Source organism: Fukomys damarensis, unplaced genomic scaffold (genome assembly GCF_012274545.1).
Source record: "Fukomys damarensis isolate Sample0158 unplaced genomic scaffold, DMR_v1.0_HiC HiC_scaffold_24, whole genome shotgun sequence".
NCBI classification, from domain to species: Eukaryota; Metazoa; Chordata; class Mammalia; order Rodentia; family Bathyergidae; genus Fukomys; species Fukomys damarensis.
In genome coordinates this window covers 53,662,982-53,688,012 of record NW_022900936.1, presented here as the reverse complement: position 1 = coordinate 53,688,012, position 25,031 = coordinate 53,662,982, and the positions used below count along the sequence as shown (strand labels likewise).

General features: G+C 37.1%; 1 protein-coding gene across 1 annotated transcript in view; it reads right to left on the bottom strand.

The window, feature by feature from the left end:
- Positions 1 to 18,651: 18,651 nt before the first annotated feature.
- The window catches only part of CUNH3orf85 (chromosome unknown C3orf85 homolog), a 34,095-nt gene continuing 27,715 nt past the window's right edge, over positions 18,652 to 25,031 (bottom strand). Inside the window, exons 2-3 of the mRNA XM_033755911.1 lie at positions 21,382 to 21,515; positions 18,652 to 18,919 (exon numbers count right to left, since the gene is read on the bottom strand). Of these exons, the coding sequence (XP_033611802.1) occupies positions 18,830 to 18,919; positions 21,382 to 21,515 (224 nt within the window). The 3' untranslated portion in view covers positions 18,652 to 18,829. The remainder of the gene's footprint in view (positions 18,920 to 21,381; positions 21,516 to 25,031) is intronic.

Here is a 25,031-nt window from a genome sequence, read left to right as displayed (position 1 = left end):
AGTGAGTTTTTAGTCTTCTTTTATTTAAAAAGCCTTTGTTTTTAGGTTTTACATTTATGGAAAACCTGAGCAGAGAGTTGACATCTACTATTACTCTTACACGTAGTTTCCTCTGTCAGCATCTCACTTTAATGTGTTTTATTGGTTATAGTTAATAAACTAATGTTGAAATATTAATGTTATTATTATTATCTTTATTGGAAGTCCATAGTTTATGCTAAAGTTCACTCTGTGTTGTGTAGTTGTATTTTTTTTTTTTTTGGACAGGATCTCTATGCAGTTCAGCCTTGACATCACTTTGTAACCCAGGGTGGCCCCAAACTCATGGCGATACACCTGCCGAGACTTCCTAGTGCTGGGATTACAGGCGTGCACCCCCACACCCAGTTCAATTCTATTCGGTTTTTAACAAATTCATGCCCTGTTCCTTTGTTTCTACCATTACAATATTGTACAGAGTGTTTCACCCCTTCAAAGTCACCTGTACTGAATTTACTCTTTCTTTCAACCACTGGCTATTTTATTCTTTCTGTAATTCTGCATTTTCAGGAGGTGTGATCACCAAACATGGTGAAGGTTTACATCAAAAGTAAATAATTACAGTAAAAGACACAATGCTATCAAAACCACTCAACACACAGTCCCCTTGCTCTTAACACAGCTATCCCATTGCACTGGCCCCTCTTGGAAGCAGTTCTGAAGTCCTCTTTGCTAAGTGCCTTTAGTTATGCTAAGGTGCCAGCCTTGATATCCTCAGCTGATTCAAAATATTTACCTCTTACGCTTGTTTTGACTTGGAGGAAGAGCCAGAAGTCTCAGAGAAGAGAACTTCCAGAACGGCTTCAGAGTGTGGCAAGAATGAAGGGATGAGTATGCTCAAAGCATTTTGAGAGGGATTAAAGGCAATGTGTCTTTTACTATAATACATTTTCTATTCTCGATTTACATAGTCACTGTAGTTTTTTATTACACCAGATACAGTTGGAACCATACAGTATATAGTCTTTCCTAACTAGCTTCCTGAATTTAGCAATGTGCGTGTTTTCTGTAGCTTGGTAGCTCATTTCTTTTTATTGTTCCATTCTATCCCATTGCACCACAGGTAGTCTGTACTTCCACTCATTGAGGGGAATCTTGACTGCTTCCGGTTTTGGGAAGTTATGAAAATGCTGCTGTAAAGCTTCACGTGCAGGTTTTTATGTAGAGGTTTCAGCCTGTTTGTGTAAATAGGAGCATGACTGATGAACAAGGTAAGGCTGCCTTCCAGAGTAGCGGGACCGTTTTGTAGCCCCACACACAGTGAATGAGAGCCCCTGTTGCTCTGAATCCTTTTTAGCCTTTGAATCTGGCAGTTTTGAAATTCTCTCTTGTTTCTGTATAGTCATCTGTAATTCATTAGGCCTAGATTTATTTAATGCTGTAAAAACCACTCTGTGCTTGTATCAAAGTAGTCAAATAGTTTTCCTTAATGTGGATCCTAAAAATTCATCAGTCATGATTAATCAAGATACATTGTTTTAAAAGTGTTTGTACTACATGTTTGAAGGATGTGATGATTTTACCATGGGGAGTTTGTGCTTATACGGAACATATCTTAATTCTTTTCCATCTTCCTCCCCCATTCCTCCTGGCTCCCTCCAACTCTTGTGCTCCTCCCATTTACATTTTCTTCAATTCTCTCTTTTTAAAATCCCTCCCCCTTCCCCACCTTCCCTCCCCCATTTCTTTTTCCTCTTCTCCTTTGAAAAAGATCCTCCTATTTCCTATTATCAAGCTTTTATTTTGCCATTTATTTATACTTTGGGTTTCTCATGTAAGCAAAACCATGCAAAATTTAAATTTCTGTGTGCGATTTATTTTTACTTAACATTATGTTCATGAAGTGCATCCATTTACTTACAAATACCTCAAGTTTATACTTCTGTTTTTTTTTGTTTTGTTTTGTTTGTTTTGGTTTTTTTTGAGACAGGGTCTCACTGCCTAGTTGAGACTGACCTAGAATTCACTATGTAGCCCAGGCTGGTCTCAAACTCACAGTGATCCTCCTGCCTGAGCCTCCCGAGTGCTGGGATATGAGACTGACAGAATTCACTATGTAGCCCAGGCTGGTCTCAAACTCACAGTGATCCTCCTGCCTGAGCCTCCCGAGTGCTGGGATTAAAGGTGTGAGCCACCATCCCCAGCAAGTTTATCCTTCTTTATGACAGAGTAGTGCTCCATTGTATATAAATACCACATTTTTTTTATCCATTCATCTGTTGATAAACAGTCTCCTTTTTTTTTTTTTTGCATCAGGCATCAAACTCACGACCTTGTGTTTGCAAGGCAGGTGCAGTACCACTGAGCTAAAACCCCAGCCACTCTTTTTTTTTTAATTCATTAAGTTTATTGGTACATTCTACATACACAGAATAATGACATTCATCATTGGCAATTTGTACCTTTACATGATCTATCTTGGTTCTTATTGTTGTCCCCATTCCCCTCCCTTCCCTTCAACACCTATTTATAAAAACTTTGTTTCCGTTTTTTTATTTTCTCATATTTATTCCTTTCCCTTCCTCTACCCCTCCCACTTTCCTTTCCCCTTTGGGCCTTGCCTTTCTATTTCACATTATCTACTCTACATTTTGATCCTTACTTACACTTTGTTTCTCATACCAGAGAGACTATTTGGTATTTACACATGTGTGTCCTATATATTTCACTTAAGAGTATGGCCTCCATGTGCATCCATTTAACTGTCTCTAGTTTCTCATTCTTTATGGCTGTGTAGTACTCCATTTATAAAAAAAACACATCTTTATCCAGTCACCAGTAGATGAGCAATTGGGCTGTTTCCAAATTTTAGATATTACACACTATAAACATGGGTGCACATATATCTCTGTGGTATGATTTGTTTAATTCTTTTGGGAGGGTACCCAGCAAGGGAGTAGATGGGTCAAATGGGACCTCTAATCCTAGTTTTTTGAGGTGCCTTCATACTGATTTCCACAGTGGTTGCACCAGTCTACACTCCCACCAACAGAGGATGATTCCTTTCCCCACAACCCTACCAGCATTTGTTATTGGTTGATTTTTTGATAGCAGATATTCTTTCTGGAGTGAGGTGGAATCTCAATGCTGTTCTCATTTGCACTTCTAGAATTACCAATGATAAAGAACATTTTTTCAAATGTTTATTTGCTGTTTCTACTTCTTTTTCTGAGAAACATCTATTCATTTCACATGCCCATTTTTGGATTGGGTCTTTAAATTTGGCAGGTCTGATTTTAAAAGTTCTTTATACATTCTAGATAGTTTATCTTTGTCTGAGAAATAGCTGGTAAAATTTTTCCCACATCGTGGGCTGTCTCTTCACTCTGTTTGTGGTTTCTCTTGATGTGCAGAAGCTTTTTAATAAGATGACATCCCACTTGTTGATTCTTTGTGCTAGTTCATGTACAACTCAGGTTTTCTTCATGAAATCTTTTCTTATGCCAGTGTCTCTTACGCCAGTTCTACCTAACCTGTCTTCCAGATGGTTTAGTGTTTTTGTTTTAATATTTAGATATTTGATTCATTTCATTTTTATTTTAATGCATGGTAGGAGATATAGGTCTACTTATAATCTTTGGCAAGTTGAACTCCAGTTTTTCCAGTATCATTTATTAAAGAGACTTTCTGCCAGTGAGGGTGTTTGGCTCCTTTGTCAAAGATGAAGTGGCTGAGTATGTCTGAAATTGTTTTTGCATATTGTAATCTGTTCCACTGATCCTCAGGTCTATTTCTTTGCCAGTACCATGCTGTTTTTATCACAGTAGCTTTATAGTATAGTGTCAAGTTGGGAATTATGATACCCACTCTTTTCTTTGTTTCTTAGAATTGCTTTTGCTATTCTAGGTCTCTTCTTGTTCCAAGTGACTTTTTGGATTGTTTTTATCGAGTTCTGTAAGTATGCTGTTGGGATTTCAAATGGGGTTGCACTGAATCTATATAGCAGTTTTGGAAGTATGGCCATTTTCACTATATTGTTTCTTCCTACCCAGGACCAAGGGATGTATTTTCACTTTATGATACCCTCTTCAATCTCTTTTTTCAGAGTGCTGTAGTTTTCAGAGTAGAGGTCGTTGATTTCTTTTGTTAGATTGATTCTTAATTATTTTGTTTGTTTGTTTGTTTTGGATGCTATTGTGAAAGGAGTTGCTTCTCCAGTTCCTCTCTCAGTGAGTCTGCTGTTTGTGTATAGGAAGGCTATTAATTTTTTGTTTGTTTGTTTGTTTTGAGACAGGGTCTCACTGCATAGTTGAGACTGACCTAGAATTCACTATGTAGCCCAGGCTGGTCTCAAACTCACAGTGATCCTCCTGCCTCAGCCTCTTGAGTGCTGGGATTACAGGCATGCACCACCATGCCCTGTACTATTATTTTTTTGTGTGTATGTGTTGACCTTGTATTCAGCTACTCTACTGAATTTGGTTATTAAGTCTAGAAGACTTTTGGTGGAGTTCTAGGTGTCTTCTGTATCAAGTTACCTGTAAATAATGACAATTTAATTTCTACATTTCCTATCATTATTCCTTTTACTTCTTTATTTTGTCTAATTGCTGTGGATTTTATAGTTTCCAGGACTATATTGAATAGGAGTGGTGATAGTGGACATCCTTGTCTTGTTCCTGAAAGAGTCTGAAAGATTTCAGTTTTTCACCTTTTATTATGATGTTCACTGTTAGTTTTTCATAGATGGCTTTTATCGGAATAAGATAAAGACAATCTTTTCAATTTTCTCTAGGGTTTTTAACATGAATGGGTGTTGGATTTTGTCAAACAGTTTCTCTGCATCTATTGAGATGGTCATATGTTTTTTGTCCTTGGCTCTATTAATATAGTGTATTACATTTATTGACATGTGTATGTTGAATCATCCCTGCATCTCTGGGATAAATCCCACTTGGTCAGGGAGTATGATATTCTTTTTTTTTTTTTTTTTTTTTTTTTTTTTTTTGGGGTCAGGGATCGTACTCCGGCCCTTGGGCTTGTGAGGCAGGTGGCAGAACCACTGAGCCAAATCCCTGGCAAGGGAGTATGATATTCTTAATGATCTTCTGCATTCTGTTTGCCAGTATCTTATTGAGGATTCTTTTTTTTGGGTCTATATTCATTAGAGAGATTAATTTATAATTTTCTATTTCAGTTGGGTCTTTCTCTGCTTTTGGGATCAAGGTGATGCTACATCCAGGAATGAGTTTCATTGAAAAGTTTAAACAGTAGTGGCAATAGTTCTTCTTTAAATAAATGTCTCATAGAATTCAGCAATGAAGTCATTAGGACTCAGGCTTTTCTTCTTTGGTTTTTAATTAGGTTTTCAATTTTGTTGATTGATTTTGGGTTGTTTAGAAGTTTTAGGTCTTCTTTCAACTTTGACAATTATATGTATCTAGAAATCTGTAATTTTTTCACTGTTTTCTACCTTATTGGCATATAGGTTCTCAAAGTAGGTATTGATGATCCTCTGGATTTCTGCTGGGTCTGTTATAATTTCACCCTTTTCATTCCTAATTGAATAGATTTGGGCCTTTTCTTTTCTTTTGTTTTTCTTTGATAAGGTTGGCTAAGGGTTTGTCCATTTTGCTTATTCTTTCAAAGAACCAACTCTTTGCTTCATAGATTTTTTTGTATTGTTCTCTTAGCCTTCATTGCATTGATTTCTGCTCTGATCTTTACACTTTTTTTTTGTGGTACTGGGGATCAAATTCAGGACCCCGTGCTTGCCAGGAAGGTGCAGTGCCAGCCCTGTTCTGATCTTTATAATTTCCTCTCTTGTACAAGCTTTGAGTTTGTCTTGCTCTTCTTCTTCTAGAAGCTTGAGATTTAGCATCAGGTTGTTTATTTGAGCTTGTTCTGTTTTCCTGAGTATTCACTGCTATGAATTTCCCTTATAAAACTGCTCTCATTGTGTCCCATAAATTCTGATATGTTGCATTGTCATTGTCACTTAATTGTAGAAACTGTCTCATTTCTTCTTTAATTTCCACTGCGACCCATTGGTTTTTCAGGAGTGTGTTGTTCAGTTTCCATGTGTTTATGAAGTTATTGTGATTTCTTTTGCTATCAATCTCCAATTTCATCACACTATGATCTGATAACATTCAGGGGATAACTTCAGTTCCATTGCACTTACTTAAACATGTTCAACTAGCAAGTATGTGGTCTATTTTGGAGAATGACCCATATGCAGCTGAAAAGAATGTGTATTCTGATTTTGTTGGGTGGAACACTCTGTAAACATCTGTTAAGTTTATTTGTTCAAGAGTTTAGTTGAGTTCTAGTATTTTGTTGTTGATTTTTTTGTCTATCTGTGACAGTGGGGTATTGAGGTCCTCACTATTATTCTGTTAGTGCTTATTTGATTTTTCATATCTATTAATATTTGTTTTATATAGTTGGGTACACTAGAATTCAGTGCATATATATTTATGATTGTCATTTCTTCCTCTTGGACCGTTCCCTTTACAAGGATGTAGCATCTCTCTTAATTAGTGTTGGTTTGAAATCCATTTGATCTGCAAATAGGATAGCTACTCCTGCTTTTTTTGGGTTCCTGCACATGGAGTATTGTTTTCCACCCTTTAACTTCCAATCTATGAGTTTCTTTTTGAATTAAGTATGTTTCTTGCATGCAACACATTGTTGGATCTTGCTTCTTGACCCGTTATGCCAATCTATTTCTTTTGATTAGTGAATTGAGACAATTAACATTGATGTTTATAAATGATACGTATTGCCTTCTCCTTGTCATGACCTTTTCCTGTTGTTGGATTCTCCCCCTTTTCCTTCAATTTTTTGTCTTGCCTGATGGATTCATTCTGCTGGGTTTCATTGGGTTGTGAGCCTCATTGTCTTTTCCTAGGGAGGTTGTTTTCTTTTAAGGCTTGAGATACTTCACTATAGGCTGTTCTTGACTTGAGGGTTTGTGTTGAGAAGTCTGCTGTGGTTCTGATGGACTTTCCTTTGTATTGATTTGTTTGTTTTCTGTAACTGCTTGTGATATTTTGTCCTTCTTTTGGGTTTCTGGAATCTTAACTATTATAGGCCTAAGTGTGTGTGTGTGTGTGTGTGTGTGTGTGTGTGTGTGTGTATATATATATATATATTTATTTTTTCTCATGGAGTTTATTGGTACTTTTTAGGTATACAGTATGGTTACATTCATCATTGGGATCTTGTACCTTTGCATGTCAGATCTTGGTTCTCATTTTTTCCCCATACCCCTGCCCTCCCTTCACCCCCGACCCTTCTCTATTTACAAAAACTTTGTTTCTATTTTTTTCATTTTCTCATATTTTTTCTTTTCCCTTATTTGCTTTCCTCTACCCTTCCCACTTCCTCTGGGTGTAGTTATGTTTTGATCACAGTTAGTTGAAGTCCCATATGCCTCACTTATCTGTATGTCTAGTTCTCTTCCCCTACTTGGGAAATTTTCTGCCACTACTTCTGTGAACAGTTTTTTAAAAATGTCATTTGAACTATCTCCTTTATCTTCATTGACTCTGATCAGTCTTATACTTTGTATCATCTAGCAGCTGCTGGATTGATTTTTTCATAGTCCCTTGTTATTTTTAAGAAATCATTCTTTTCCTGGTTACTAATTGCAATCCTATCTGCTATATCTGATATTCTGTCCTCACATTGGTTCATTCTACTGCATAAACTTTCAAGGGAGTTTTTAATCTCCTGAATATCTGTTTGAATGTGTTTTATGGATTCCATTTGTTTCCTATGCTGTGATTCTATCATGTTTCTGAGCTCCTCTATTTTTTTAACCTGTGTCTTGTCTAGTGTTATGTCTTTCACTATGGAAACCATCTCTGTTGTTATCTGAGAAATTATTTCTGATTTAATTTTTTCCAGATCCTCTTTCATTGCCAGTTCAGGAAGTCCAGGTGGTTGAGTTTCAGATTGTTCCAACTTGTTGCCCCTTGAGGTTCCAATTGGTGATCTGAAAGTCTAGTTTTGAGTTTTCTTTGGGTATCTTCTCATTTCTACCACTACAGTCTGCTGCACATTTGTTGAGGTGACTCTTTGTTCTCCCAATGGGCTTCAGTTCTCAACAAGTCTCTCTACTGCTCACTACTGCACTGATTATTGGGTTCAGAATGATGGCCTGCTGGATTCCCATGCTGTGCTGTTGTCAGGGAGAGCTCCTGGCTGGAGCCTGCCCATTCTTACCGATGGTATCTGTGTGGGTCTCTGGTTGGCACCTGGGCACCTAGACAGCTATTGTCTGTGTGGGCCTTTGGCTAGGGCCTGCACAACTGAGCCGCTGATATCCAGGCAAGCTCTGGCTGGCACTTGCATGCACTTACCAGTGGTATCTGGGAAGGCCTAAACACAGTCAAAAACTGACAATTAAGACTGTTGTGATTATTTTGGATCAAATATAGGAGTATACATAAAAATAGTATTTTCTGTGAATTATTATTTTGAAATATTTTTCTTTTTCATTGGAAAATAAAAGAATATATAAATATTAGCAGTTCAGTTTTAATGTTTTTTACTAAATATTTCAAATTTTCTTACTATAGAAATGAGAGGAAAAAATAAAAAGAAGCATTTTGCAATTTAGCAAATACTGTGCCTTTATTTATATGATGTCTTGTTTGTTTTGCCTTTTCCAGAATCTTATTATCTAATTGTGTTTTTTTCATTAAAAAGCTTTCATTCAGGAAGTCATTTTTTAGCATTTGAAATTTAATGCCTGTGTTTGTGTGTAATATGTTCTGAATAGGAGCTGGGTTGAAGTGAGAATGGAGGATAGAATTAAATATTTAAAACCAAACATGTTTCTTGGTGTCAAGCACCTATCAGATTTTTTTGCTGTAATCTCTCTTTTTTGTTTTTAAAATCCTCCTTTTTGGGCTTAGCCACACTTGAAACTCTGATGTCATCTTTGCTATTTCTTACTGCTTAGATATGAGCCATCATTATGTAGAAGTGCTTTTTCTTTTGTTTATACTGTAGTATGTTTATAGCAGGTGAGTTATACAGATTGCTTTAATATCCTGCCAAATGTACTTTTTATATAATACTGCCAGAAGGGAACATATAAAACTCAACATTTCAGTTTTTTTATATCAGTGGGATTTATATAATCTACTCTTCTTAAGTTCAAGATTAAAAAACCTTAAAAAGGTAGCTCAATATGCTTTCTATGATACTGTAAAATGTATTTTTGGTCTGGGCTTATTTCCTGGCATACAAAATGCTTGGAATCTCTCTGTAGTAAATATCTTTTTGTATGCTAGTGAATTGACTTGCAGCTCCCAGTAGCTTCAAGAATGGAGTTGGTCACTGGAAAGCCTAAGACAGGATAGAGGGTTGGGATTGTCAGCTCCACTCCCTAACCTCAAGGGAGGGGGACAGGGCCTATGTTTTAAGCAATCATGCCTACAAATTGAAGCTTTCATAAAAATGGAGATGACAGAGTTCCAAGACCTTCCGGAGAGGTTTATGAATTGGGAGGCACCCATAGAGGGCACAGGAACTCCACCAGCCTCACCACATAACCCCACCCTGCACCTGTCTTCATTCTTTGTTACACCATTTACTATAAACCACTAAACATGTTCCCTTTGTCCTGTGAGTTGCTATAGAAAAGCAGTTAAACTCAAGAAGGGTTCATGAGAACCTTGATTGACAACTGGTTGGTCAACAGCACAGTTGAAACAGTCTGGGATTGGGTTGGCACTAAAAAAATGAGAGCAGTCTAGTGGGACTGAGCTGTGAACTGTGTTATGAGAATATAGTGAGAAGAATGAATGCATTTTCACATTCTCAGACTCCCAAAATTTCCTACATGAGAGAATATTATCTACAGAGGTCAACTATCATGCACATTACCTGGCGGAAGAGATAAATTTTTCTATTAATAATTTTCTATTGGAGATTGTTTAAAAAGATTTCTCAGCATGGTTGCAGTATATACCAACTACATTCATCACGGAGAGTTGGAACATATACACAACACATTTTAATTCTTTTTCTTATCCCCTTTCCCACTCTTATTCCCACTCCTTCCATCTCTAGGTCCCCTTAACTGTTTCCTGTTGACACTTTGTCACTCATTAGCTCATCAGATTAATCAGCTAAAGCCTTGAAAGAAGAAAGAAAAATTTGCTTTCCAGCCTCCCATTTGGCTTTTCTCCAGGCACTCTTCTTTACCAGTATGTCTTCCTATACGTAAACCACTCAAGTTACTCCTCCATATTTCTCTACATAAAGTCTTTTGATGATTCTTGTCACACACAGGATGAAATCAGAAAAGTTTCTGGTGATTTAGCTTTGACTTGTCTCTTTCAGCCTCTCTCATCCTCCCCCAGTCCTCTAAAAGAATCACTATGATGGAGTCATTCCACTGTGACCTTGCTTTTTTTTGCACATGCTGGAAAGCACACTGGGCCTCATCTGGTAATCTCCTTCAAGAAAGTTTAAGCAGCACTTCCTCTCAAAAGCTGATGCCAGTTACCAAAGTTGAGTTTATTCATTTAACAAGAAGTTATCAAGTGCTTGCTTCGTGCTAGGGCTACTCCGGAGCCTGGGGATGCTGCTGTGATCAAGGTGAGTCAAACTTTTATTCTCAAGAAGATCATAGAACATTGAAGCAGGCACTGAGGGGAGACTCCTGTATCTCCAATGTCTCCCAAAGGCTCGTGTTTTGGGAGCATTGTCTCCAGTGTGGTAGTGAAGAAGCTGAAGGAAATTTTAAACAAGGTCTAGTGGGAGGTCTTTGGTGTTCTGGAAGGTGTTCTCAAGAGAATACATTGTGAAAGTCTGGAAACTGATCCCTGTGCTGCTTCCTGGCTTCCAGCTTTTGAGATGTTAACCTTCTTCGCTGCCTTACCTGGGCTGCAATGTGATTAGTCTGGTATTAAACTCTCCACAGAAGCCAAACCAAGCTCCCTCACCATTGATCTTGGACTTGGAGCTCCCAGAAATGTGTACTAAAAAGCTGCTTTTCTTTATAAAGTTAACCTGCCTCTGATATTTTATAGTAAAAACTCTGACTAGCACCGATAAAATTTTAATGTAATAAATACATAATAATAATAAAATTGTAAGTAAATAAAATAATTTCATATAATGCTTAGAAACAAAATATCAACATAATAGAGAGAAGCTGGGGTGGGATTCAGTGTGGTAGTCTAGATAGTGAGCTTCCGAAAGTGTCCACATTCTTATCCTGCCTATCTGTAACTGTGTTATCTTTCATGGTGAAAGGATTTTGCAGATTTGATTAAATACAAGGTCCTTCAGTTGGGCAGATTATTTAAACCTCTCCAAATTCTGGTATTGGGATGGGAGAGAGGAGCAATAATGAGAATAACCGTGGAAGAAGAGACAGAGGGCACAATATGCTGGCTTTGATGCTGGAGGAAAAGACTCTCAAGCTATAGACTGTGATATACCAAAAGCTGGAGAAGGCCAGGAAATGGATTTCTCCAAGATTGTCTAACAGGGAACACAGCTCTGCTGACACTGAGTTACCTCGGTGAGGTCCATGCCGGCCTTCTCACGTACATGACTATTGGATTACAAACTCACGTCATTTAGGGAATAAGGAGTATTTTAATTTGTTACAAGAACAAGCATAAAGTAAGCAGTAAGCTCCCTGAGACCAGGACACTTGCTCTGAGGGAAAATGCTTAAACTGATATCTAAATGATGAAAAGAAACCAACCTTTTGGACTTTGGGGAAAAGCAGACTCCAGGCAGAAGGAAGAGTAAGTCTCTGAAGTTGGGGCAACATTGGTATGCTTTAAAATACATATTAATGAAGGCTAATACAATGAAAGGTGTGAAAGGCAGAGAGAATAGCCCTGGATTAGTTGAGAGTATCCAGCAGGCACCAGGCCATCCAGTTCTTGCTGTTGTGACTTCCACTGTGGTATTTTGTTGTTGTAGAGAACACACACAAAAGCCCCTCCTCACACTAAGCATCTTGAGATCCTTAGGATCAAGAACTGATCCCACTCATCTTTTTCTTTTTAATCGTTTTTTTGAGACAGGGTCTCACTATGTAGTTGAGACTTACCTGGAACTTACTATGTAGCCCAGGCTGGGCTCGAACTCACAGCGATCCTCCTGCCTCAGCCTCCCAAGTGCTGGGATTACAGGCATGCACCACCGCGCCCAACTTCACTACTAATCTTTGACTCTAGCACAAAACTATTGTAGTACCTTAAAAAAATTAAGCACACAAATGTATAGCTATTGGGTCCTTGATTAAGATTCTTCAGAAAAGTAGTAGCAAGCTTAATCTCTGTTGCCTTGCAAGCTATGGGGAGCTTCTTGGATTTTAATTTCCTTCTACTTTCACCATTTGGGAACTATTTTATGGCACATTAGGGAGCAGTGAGCTATGGTGGCCTGAGAATTAAAAAAACAAATTCAAATAGAGGAAACTGTTGACTGGGGTTCCCAATGGGAATTTCTTCAACACTTCAATAATAATCAAGTATATTTTTGCCTTTATAATTAGTAGTACTTGGGTGTCTATAATATGAACAGCTCTCCTACCAGTTAAATCTATTTTCTGAAAGAAAAGCAGAGATGTGTTCTTTCTCTTATGATCAGCAAGTATATTCATCCACTGGTATCTATGGAAAATTAACTGTGGACACCCACAGACAGAAAAATCTATGTACATTTAAATCATTTATATTCTGTGGCATCGTTTTAGACTAGAACCTATGCACAACCTCCTGTAGACTTTAAATTATCTCTAGATGACTTATAATAATTCATGTAAAGGGTATACAAGTAGTTGTTTTGGTGTATTGCTTAAGGAATAACGATAAGAAAAAAGTCTGTACATTTCAGTATAATTTTGCTTTACCAGTTCTGATCTGTGGTTGATAAAAATCTCCAGATGTAGTAGCTGTGTTCATAGAGGGCTCATTATGGGCCAGAAGCTCCTCACATTTCAGCCTCACTACCCCATGAGCCAGTGCTTGTGTCATTCCCATTTCATGGATAGGAAATTGAGCCACAGCAGTGGCAACTACATTTGTCCAGGGGGCATTGGTAGTCAGTGGACCATGACCCTGGGCTTCTGGTTCTAAAGGTTACATTCTCAAATACCAGTCCTCACCCATCCCATAAGGAAGGGACACAACTGGAAATTAAATATAAGCCTTTCAGGGAAAAAATGTCAGAGAGTTTGTGTGGTGGTCTCATATTTAAATGTTCAAACCCTGCCTCAGTCCTATCCATAGTTACTGTTAGGCCTAAAGATCATTTTAAAAAATTCTGAAATATATTTTAGATGGAACAAAAGTAAGGAGGGCTTAGAAGGCATACCTTTCTTCAAAAAGTAATTCACTTGTTTACTAGTACTGTGATCAGAAGGAAAAAATGCAACTGCTTTTGTCATTGTGATAGATGGAATGAAATATTTTAAGTTTAGATAATTTATTTCATTGTTCCATTTGAAGCACTCTTCAAGATGGTTCCAATTTGTGAAGTAATCTCAAAACATTTATTTGTCATCTCTAATTTGGAGAAGCCTGGCACAATCTTTGATTCCAATGGGTGGTTTGTATATTTAACCAGTCAATGCTAAATTACTTTCAATAAAATCCATCTAGACTGCCACTGTCACTGAAGATAACGGTGAAGGAGGTATGCGTTCTCTGCCTGGTTCAATTGCCTGATATGATTTAGGTCGATCTGAGGAAAAGAAATGGAATAAGTAAAACCAACTCGTGAAGATAAATACCTTCACCTTTAATTTGTTCTATGTGTACAGTAGTGCCAAACCTTTTGTTATTCTATTTAAATTATGATGAATTGGCCCAGAAGACTGGATGTCTTTTGAGGATGGATCTGCTACATGGAAGGAAGTAAAGACTAGAAATAAGAAAATACTATGGAGTCTTATTCGGTTCTCTTATGGATTCACAGGACAGAATGTCAGTAAATTATATCACATCTTATTTATTTGCCCTGCTCTGCCACTGATATAAGAGCAGCGAGAGTAAAATTTTGTGAACACTTCTCACTAATAAGCACTTTCCTCATCTGTACTCATTTATTCATCAAATACATGCTGCACATCAGATGCTGTCCTGGATCTTATTGGAATTACAAATCTAAATTGCAAATAAATCCTAATCTTAACAATCTTATAGTAGAACAGGATACATATACACCATAACAGTATAAGTGCAAATTATGGCAGTTACAAACATGACTCTTACATACCCTTTGAAACCCAAATCTAAAGCCTCCTCCTCAATGAAGACTTTCTCAAATCCCCCGGGATAAATATATTGTCTTTCTCTGCAGACATGACCTATGCTCTGAATTTCTATAATTTGTATCCATATGAATACAGTGGATGTTTGTCTGCCTTATGGAAATACAGGCTCTTTGGAGAAGGAACATGTCTCAGTATCCTTTGTACCTCCACCACGACCTTGCCATAGAAAGCTGGAAGCAGCCTTTCTAGTACAGTGAATGAATAAGTGAATTAACAAGTGATGCAAGCTAGAAAGAAGGTTTGAGGGGAACAGATAGCAAGGGAAGAGCCCTGGTAGTGGGCCATTTTCGGTTGTAGATAACAGTTATGCAGATGCATTCAAAGACAGTAAAAAGAACATGAACTTCAATGTGACTTAGGGAAGCTAAATAATGGTAACTTTCATTAAGTAACCACATGCTAGGAATTGTTCTAAGTGCTCTGTTTGTATTATCTCACCTATTCCTCAAGATGAGTAGATTGACTTATTTCCATGCTACTGGAGAGGAAACTGAGGCACAGGGAGGTAATTGTTAGGTGTAAGATTGTTAGTTATTTTTTAGGTATAAGAAAATGGTAATAAAACCAGGATTCAAGTTCCGAACATTCTTAATTGCTACCTAATTATATGTAGGTAATACACTTCACCCTGAATTTTTATCTATAAAATGGTCTCTGCAACACCTTTATGATCAGATTGTAATAATTCAATAAAGTGAAATATACAAATTGGCAGGTATAGTGCACAACAAATTATTTTTACATATATTCTTATTAGAATAAGAATCATACAAATCACTTATTAGAGTAAGAATCACTTAATCATACAAAAACATTTAGTTTCAATGTTGCATTTTCATACCTGCTTATAGTATGTTTTGGCCATATCCATCTCCTCTATTACTTGTCTATGCACGGAAATTATATATCTCAATAACTATTTTTCTAACAGTCACAAGTCTTCTTTTAAAGCAAGTTTTGAACATGTTATATAACAAGACCGGAACTTCTTGTGTCATTAGAGGTAGAGTTGGAATTGTTTCCTTGGACTAACTTATCACAGGTTCCAGTAGAAGAAAATGTGAATCAGCATTACAGGAATTTCTGAAGCATGGCTTTTCCAGGAGATCTAAAAAAGGGTCAGCCTGACTCTCGGCCTGCTGGTTGACTTGTTCTATAGAAAACTTAGAAGAGGCTAGGCAGAATACTGATTATATAAAAAGAAGCCTCTTTTAGTGTAACTATAGTGACCAGTCACTTTCACTTAAATAATGGGCCGATTTAATTAGTCAGGTGGAGAGTGTGCTTCCCGACAGATTTCAGGATGGAGACCTTCAGTAGAAGAATGCAGAGTCACCGCGGTACTTAGGTTCTTAACGCTACAGTAGGACGATGTGAATATCCCAGCCAGGGAGGCCACTTCCAGTCTGCAACAAGTGAGTCAGGAAGGAGTCTCTGATCCTATTTTGCCTAGTGTCTAGATGGCTCTGGCTTGTGAGGGGTCCAAAAATATAGAAAAGGCCTTAAAATACACTGGATTTATAAATTACAGCTATAAAATAAATTGGAGGAGCAAAAATATCATTAATGTCATTTCACACATTTAAAAAAAATAAATGGAGTCAGCCAGATAACTGATACATCAATGTCATCAATTTCCTTAAACACTGGATTTAGAGTTGCTTCAGCCTAACATCTTTTTGCATATAGACACCAAATATGTGATACCCCCCAAGTTTGCTTCAATCCTGTTTAAAATAACCAATATTCACCACTTCCTATTTAGGTGTATACCAGTATTAAACAGATTTCTAGATGAATTATTTCACTTAGGCCTAGGTTAGTTTGATTTGTTTTTTCTAATGCCATATAAGTTTACAATTTCACACAAAATTACTGTATTAGTTGTTTCCTGTCACTGAGTCATAATCCCTCATGCCTATGATTTAAAGAAGGAGGGGTTTAATTTGGTTCATTGTTTGAGGCATCCAGTGCCTAGTTAGGTGACTCAAGGGCGGGAATTCTGTTTATGGTGTCAGTAAGCAGAGCAGGCAACAGTGTCAGAGGAAGGGGCCAGGAACCAGACAGAGTACCCAAGATCACGGCTCTATAACCCAGCCAGACACATCCAGACTGTGTTTTACTAATCCTCTTGGGGGCGCCCAACTCAAGTTGACACAGTCGAGTTCATTCACCACAATTACATTTGGATAAGAATTTCTTTTCATGCTTGTTTGATAATAATCTACTTGTTGCTTTTCTGTTTTTAAAATCATAATCAAATTTAAATTTGGCCGCTAACTTACATTTTTCTCTTCTTTAGTAGGATTCACAATCCACCCAGCTTTTCATTTTTAATATACTGAAAAAAATGAGAATATTAATTTCCTTTTTCTCCACAACATGTTGCTCCAATCAGAGCTGTGTAAGTGAATGGATAGACAATCTAGACAACAGGCTAGTTTTATGTGTCAACTTGACTGAGCAATACCTATATGGTAAAATACTGCTTTGTACATTTCCGTGAGAATATTTTTGTATGAGATTTACTTTTAAATTAGAGTAAAGTGAATTACACCTCACATTGTGGGCCTCGTCTAATAAGTTCTAGTCTTTCAGAGAAAAAAGACTGACCTACCATGAGCAAAAGGGAATGCTACCCCAGCGTGTGATCCAACTCCTAAGGTCCAGAGAGTGTTGGTTCTTCCCTGGTTTCTACTCTGCCAGCCCATTTTATGGTGTTTGGACGTGTTAAGCCTCCATGGTAGCATGAGCTAATTTCTTCAAATGTCGTTCAGCATATGGAGGCTGGATTGGGTTGATATTTTGAAAGACCCATAATACAACAGTATTCTTTAGTTTATAATATGTGACCAAAGAATGAAACTTTATAGTAGCAAAATGTATTAAACAACAAAACACTGGCACCTCAGTTCATGAATGTTTTTGTTTGCAAGCATTTGGTTAATTTTGTTTGTTCATTTGTAAATGCTTCATCAGGTGCCAAAAACGACTGTGGCCATCTTTCTGACACAAACACAAACATGGCCATCTTTTCCAAATCATAGAACAAATTAACTTTGTGAATGGAAGTACCACTGTATTTCTTACTAAACAACCACATGACTTATCTTCTTTCCTTATCCATTCAGTTATATTCTTTTTTTTTTTAACTTTTTTTATCTGGCGCTGATGATCAAACCCAGGCCTGCACACAGTAAGCAAGCACTCTATGCTGAAGCACACCACAGCCCCATCCAGTTATATTCTGATTCAAAACAAAAAAGATGTCTGTGTTATTGGAAATAGATACCAGTTAGCATAAGAAGTTATAATGTATTGTGTTGGGGAGCGGTTGAGGCAGGATCTTGCTTTGTAGTTTAGGTTGGCCTTGAACTCACTAGGTGGCCATGGGGACCCTCCTGCCTCAAATTCCAGAGTCCTGGGATTGCACATGTGAGTAATTATGCCCAGCTGGAAGCATGTCTTTAAGCTATGGGATAGGAAGTGGGTAATTCTGAATTATCACAGGTATCTTCCTTGAGAAGAAAGTGATGGGGCCAAAGTCTTACAGTGCAGCTTCTTGGCATTTGTTCTCTCTGATTTATTTGCTGCTCAAAAAGTGCTTAAATTAATTTTAAGATCAACCAAGGTCTTGAAAAGATGCTCCAGCTTATCTTAGAGAAGTTCATGAGAAATTGTCCCAGAGAACAACTGACTCAGGTGTATGGAGAGAAATAGACTTTTGAAGATAAGAATTTCACTCATCTATGATGTGGGGGGCAATCTTGGTGATTGGTTATAATATCTCAGCACTTCTCAAACTGGTATTCCATGGATATATGGATATTCATCAGGATAAATGTGGCTCACTTTTCTCTAGAGCCAATTTTTCAGCTTTGTGGAAATCAATGTGCTTGGTCAGTATGCTAAGATAGTTATTTCATATCAAAACAAACATCAATGTAATATGGAGCACAATGCAAACATTTACAAAACATCTAAATGGCTTCTGGTGAGTTCCTAGCCACCGTCTACTCCCCCATGATTTAATATTATCTCCCTTGCACTCAGCAATGAGCCTTTGATGGAAAGAGTTTCAAAAGTGTGGTCTTAAAATACACTGGCTTTAGAACACAACCAGTATTGAAGAAAAAAGGAGAGTACCAGTTCCATTTGAGATGTCCGTTCCTTGAATTAAAAAATGAACGAACTCTCTCAAAAGAAAGCCAGAGCTATGAATGGAGTATAAAGACAATATTTTTTTTGTTTTGTTTTTGCTTTCCTTTTTTTTTATAAAAGTCTTCTTTTTGATAAATGTTATAATAGGCTTTATTTTAGTTCTCATTTCCATTTATTGAGAACTTCTAATTCAAGGTCTCTATTTTGGTCTTCATAATTCTCCTTTTAACAACTCCATCAAAGAGATATAGTAAGTAATCTGATAAACACACAGAGATACCCCCCAGGCCTTCACAACCCATGGTTTCTGCTTGTGGCCACAATGGCTCCCATCTTTGTTCTCCAGCATGAATCAGTAAAGCGCATTTACTGGGCAGTAGACATGCCAAAGCTGAATGAATTCATGTCTAAATAATGCTGTGCAGCTCTTTTCAAGGAAATCCAGGTTTCACGAACCTGCAAGGAGAGGAATACAAGTCTTAGTCTCTCAGTATGTAGAAAACATGTTGCTTTGATTGTTCAGATTATTGTACAGATATTCCTAAAAGAATAATAAAACTTTTATGGAAAAATAATACAAATTATGATTTAGTTTTTACACTTTTAGTTATCTGTAGTTGTCTGCTTATTTCACTGTTGAAGTGTGTTGTAGTTTTTGTGGGACCACAGTAGAAATTGAAACTTTAGTCTTGCTATGTTTGTAGAATTTTTTCCTTGGTTACAAAAGTGGTGTACAATTAGAGGCAGGACTTGAAAATTTCAACATTCTGAAGAAAAGACACAGTTTGTTACCTTATGTAATTATTTAATTTTCCAAATAAGTGTTGGACAAAAGTATCTTATTTTATACTATTTGAAAAAACAGGCATAAAACCAGATGCATTATTCAAGCTGGTGATTTTCATCAGAATAATTCTGGGCAAAAACAAGCTGAGCCTGGTAGACCAGTTAAGACACAGCCACATCAAGTAAGGGTAGGACTAAGACTCCATAAAGGCAAAGACATTTGATTTTTTATGACTTTCTATAATTTTCATACCTAGTGATGGTAACAACCTGATACATGTGGAAAGAATGATGAAATGAAGGAATTAAACAAGTCATGACATATAGCTTTATTTTCTAAATTGTTGAATTATGAGGGAAATCATGTGTCACTGAAATGTTAAGATAATTCAGCAATTTCATTTGATCCAGAATTACAATGTATTCTTCCATCAGAAGAGTACACATGAGATAAAACTGGATAATGAGAATTTCCTTATTTCTGAAGTGTCAATACAAATGAATAGGAAAGTGTACAAAAGGAAAGCAAATGAAGAAACAACAGTTAAAGCCCCAGATAATTATCGCAGAGAAAAATTAGCTACAAAACAAATGAGCAAACTGTAATAAGACCATTCTCCATTTATCCATCTCCCAAAACACATAATAATTTATTTAGCTATGTAACAGTCACTTTGCCATGTCCAAAGAATCATTGGCTTGATGGATAAGTTATGGACCTCACCTTTGTATTGTAGTTATGCACACTATACAAGTAATCCCACTGTGACATTTTGAGAGCTAGTCACATAGGAACAGTGTGCAAAGGGGAGGGAAGAAATAAGGGCTAATGTGTCCTTGAAAGGAAAGGAAGATTTTGGAGGGGAGAGGGCATTGAGCTTAGTCTTTAAGCAGGATGAGGCATTTATCAGGCAAAAACCACTTTATGGGAAGGAAAGAGCAAGTGTAGCTCAGAGAAGAGAAAGATAAAAAATTAAGGCTAGGTTAGCTGTATCTTCATGTTAGCAGATGAAAAGCTCTTTTAAACCCATTTCCCATTTAGAAACAAAAAGTGCAACTAGTTGCCAGCATTTATTTAATTTGCAGGGGTAAAGAATTACTATATTTTTAAGTGGAAATACCACTACTAAAACAGAATGCTATAAGTAGAATGATTCCTTTTGTTTCCATAGACTATCATATAATAATGAGTGATGCCAAACTAATAATAAAAGGGGCATTTTTAGCTGCAACTTTGGGGAGTAAGATCAGCATTGTAAAATTCCTCAGTTATCTCAGGGTGAGCCCCGGCTGCAAGTATCACCTGCAAATATGCTCAGGGCAAATGGGAAATGGATTAAAAAATAAATGGTTAAGGACCGTTGCTTTACAACATAAATACAGTACCTATCACAAGCAATAAATGTTGGTGGGGCTGTGGGGAAAAAGGAACTCTTCTCACTGTGGATGGGAATGTGGACTGGGGCAACCACTGTGGAAATCAATGTGTACATTCCTCAAAGAACTAGGATGCTAGGGCTCACTTGACCCAGTTATTTGCCTTCTGGGTAACTTCCCAAAAGAATTAAAAGCAAAAGAATTGAAAATCACACCACACCCCATGTTTATAGCAGCATAGTTTATAATAGCTAAATCCTGGAGACAGCCCAAATGCCCATCGCCTGATGAATGGATTAAAAAAGATGTGTTTTTTTTTAATACAGTAGAGTACTAGAAAGATAAATTTGAGACATATTTAGGTAAATGGATTCATCTTGAGACCATACTCTTAAGTGAAATAAATCAGACATCCATGTAAATACTGCGTTATCTCTCTGGGGTAAGAAGCTGAGAGTGTAAATAAGGACCAAAATGTATAATAGATATTGTGAAACAGGAAGAAATTGTTCAAAAGGAAAGGGGAACTAGGAAGGGTGGAGGGGAAAAGAAAGGAAGGGAAAAGGAAAAAAATGAGAAAAGAAGGATCAAATGGAAACAAAGCTTTGTAAATGAGGAGGGAAAGAGGGGTTGAAGAGAGGAGGGGAATGGGAATCAAGCTGTATCATGCACAGGTACAAATTCCCTATGATGAATATGATTATTACGTATATCTAAATTGTACCAATAAACATAATAAAGTAAAATATAAATACCTTATCAGTCAGTGTGATGCCCCACCCATTGGAATTGTGATCTGGGTCCCAGTACTCTTGCAAATACACATGTCTTTTGAGACGTAGGAACTGGTTTGCTGGGTCTTCCAAAAAAAATGGTGCTCCCAATGCTTCTGCAATTCAGAGTTCAAGAGCACAGCATTTTTAGGGCAATGGTTTACATCTCAGTGTTTCTTTCTTTTTTTTTTTTTTTTTTTTTTTAGATGGAGCTCAGGACCTTGTGCTCATGAGGCAGGTGGCAGCACCACTGAGCTAAATCCCTGGCCCTCAGTGTTCCTTCTTACCAAGATGCAGGTATAGTCTTTGACAGGCTGCGTTCTTGAGAAGCCCTGAGAGAGATGGCTGCTCCTCATTCCTTTGTTACCCTTGCACTGTCACCACTCTATTTGATCTGCATATGATCCAGCTTGAAGCCAGTAAATGGAGGATTTCTCTTGCCTTGTCTTTTCTTTTGCTTTCTATTTTTTTTTTTTTTGAGACAAGTTCTCACTATGTAGTTCAGGCTGGCTTTAAGCTCACTGTGTAGCCCAGGCTGGCCTTGAACTTGTATCAATCCTCTTGCCTCAGCTTCCCAAGTGCTGGCATTACGGTGTGCACCACTATAGCTGGCTAGGATTTCTGTTTCTACAAAAAACATAGAAGCTTGCAGGCCATGGTCAAAATTCCAGGTCTGTCAAGTTTTAGGTAATTTACTTTGATTATTCTGAGCTTTAGTGTTCTTGTTTGAAAGGGAGGGAGTACAACACCAATAATATCATATCAGATAATTGTAAATACTTGAAAAATTAATGGCTATATGCTGCCTTAAATCAGTCAACAATTTTATCTTTGCGTTCTTAGCCCTCAGAAATAGAACACGTCCTTCATTTTGAAACAGGCAGTTCTCAAGTCTGACACTGTGGTTTAAATTGTTACCCTTGATCAATTGTCATTAAATCAAACAAAACAGCTTATAATTTGTATGTCCTTCCTGCTCAGGATTATGAAGGAGAAAAAGATGATAACTTTTAAAATCTAGACTTTCTTAGGATCTTGAAATTTTTATTATTTTTATTCCTAAATAAAACAAATCACGTTCAGAACTGTGACTTTAATCACTGCCAAGGAAGAACACAATTACACCTTGCTTGAATGTGGCAACAATACAATCTATTCCTCCTCCACTTTAAAGAAACGTTTTTTTATTAATTTTTTGTCAGTTTCAATTGAGTTTATTGGTACATTTTATGGATACAGTACAGTTACATTCATTGTTGGGATCTTGTACTTCTACATGACAAGTCTTGGTTCTCATATTTTCCCCTTGTCCCTGCCCTCCCTTCAGCCCCTCCTCCCTTCCCCATCTACAACCACTTTATTTCCATCTTTTCATTATCTCACATTTTTCCCCTTTTTACCCTTCCCCTACCCGTCCCACCTTCCCTACACCTTTAGCTCCTTTCTTCCCATTTCTTAATGTCAGTAATCTTATTAGGATCTTCTGTATTATTGCAGATTATTCACACTAGAGAAACTATTTGGTATTTACACATGTGTGACTTATTTATTTCACTTAGGAGTATATCTTCAATATGTATCCATTTTCCTATGAATGAATCTATTTTCTCATTCTTTATGGCTGAGTAATATTCCATTTTATAGAAAAACCACATCGTCTTTATCCAGTTTCCAACTGATGGGCAAATGGGCTGTTTCCAAGTTTTAGCTATTACAAACTGTGCTGCTATAAACATGGGTGCACATACTTCTCTGTGATATGATTCTTTTAGTTCTTTTGGAAAGATACCCAGCAGAGGGATGGCTGGGTCAAATGGAACCTCCAGTCCAAGCTCTTTGAGGTATCTCCATATTGATTTCCACAGTGGTTGCACCAGTCTGCACTCCCACCAACAGTGGAGAAGGGTTCCTTTCTCCCCACAACCCTGCCAACATTTGTTATTGTGTGATTTCTTGATAGTAGCCATTCTTTCTGGGGTGAGGTGGAATCTCAATGTTGTTTTCATCTACATCTCTCAAATGATCAGTGATGTGGAACATTTTTTCATATATTTACTTGCTGCTTTTACTTCTTTGAGAAATGTCTGTTCATTTTGGATGCCCATTTTTGAATCAGGGCTTTATATTTGTGGGGGCTGATTGTTTTGAGTTCTTTATATATCCTTGATAATAGTCCTTTGTCTGAGGAACAGCTGGTAAAAATTTTTTCCCACATTATAGATTGTATCTTAGTTCTGCTGATGGTTTCTTTTGAAATACAGAAGCTTTTTAATAAGATGAGATCCCAGTTGTTGATTCTACCTGCTAGTTCCCGGGCTACTGAGGATTTGTTCATAAAGTCTTTTCCTATGCCAATGTCTTCTAGAGTTCTGCCTAACTTAATTTCCAGCAAGTTTAATGTTTCTGTTTTAATATTTAGATCTTTAATCCATTTGGATTTTAATTTAGTGCATGGTGAAAGGTAAGGTTCTAGTTTTAATCGGTGGCAGGCTGACATCCAGTTTTTCCAACACCATTTATTAAAGAGGCTATCTTTCCTCCACTGAGGATGTTGAGCTCCTTTGTCAAAGATGAGGTAGCTGAGTACATCTGCATTTGTTTTTGTGTCTTCCAGTCTGTTCCACTGATCCTCAGGCCTATTTCTTTGCCAGTACCATGCTGATTTTATCACAGTGGCTTTGTAATATAGTTTCAAATTGGGAATTGTTATACCTGGTGCCATGTGTCTGTTGCCTAAAATGGCTTTTGCTATTCTAGATCTCTTATGGTTCCAAATGAATTTTTGGATTCTTTTTTCTAGTTCTGTGAAATATAGTGTTGGAATTTCAATTTGCATTGCATTGAACCTGTATAGCAGTTTTGGTAGTATGGCCATTTTCACTATGTTGATTCTTCCTACCCAGGAGCAGGGGATATCTTTCTATTTTTTAATATCCTCTTCAATTTCTTTTTTCAGAGTGCTATAGTTTTCAGTGTAGAGATCTTTTGCTTCTTTTGTTAGATTGATTCCTAGATACTTCATTTTTTTGGATGCTATTGTAAAAGGAATTTTTTCCCGTATTTCTCTCTCCGTGAGTCTGTTATTTGTGTATAAGAAGGCTATTGATTTTTGGGTGTTCACCTTGTATCCAGATACTCTACTGAATCTGTCAATTAAGTCTAGAAGTGTTTTGGTGGAGTTTTTTGGGTCTTTGATGTAGAGTGTCATGTCAGCAGCAAATAAGGAAAGTTTAACTTCTTCCTTTCCTATCTTTATTGCTTTAATTTCTTTCTCTTGTCTAATTGCTCTGGCTGTTTCCAGAACTATATCGAAGAGGAGTGCTGATAATGGGCATCCTTGTCTTGTTCCTGATTTTAACATGAAGGTTTTCAGTTTTTGGTCATTTAATATGATGTTGGCTGTTGGTTTTTCATAGATAGCCCTTATTAGATTGAGGTATAGACCATCTATTCTAATTTTTTGCAGGGTTTTTATCATGAATGGGTGTTGAATTTCATCATGTGCCTTTTCTGCATCTATTGAGAGGATCATATGGTTTTTGTCCTTGACTTTGTTAATATAATGTATTACATTTATTGACTTTCGTATGTTGAACCACCCTTGCATCTCTGGAATAAATCCGACTTGGTCA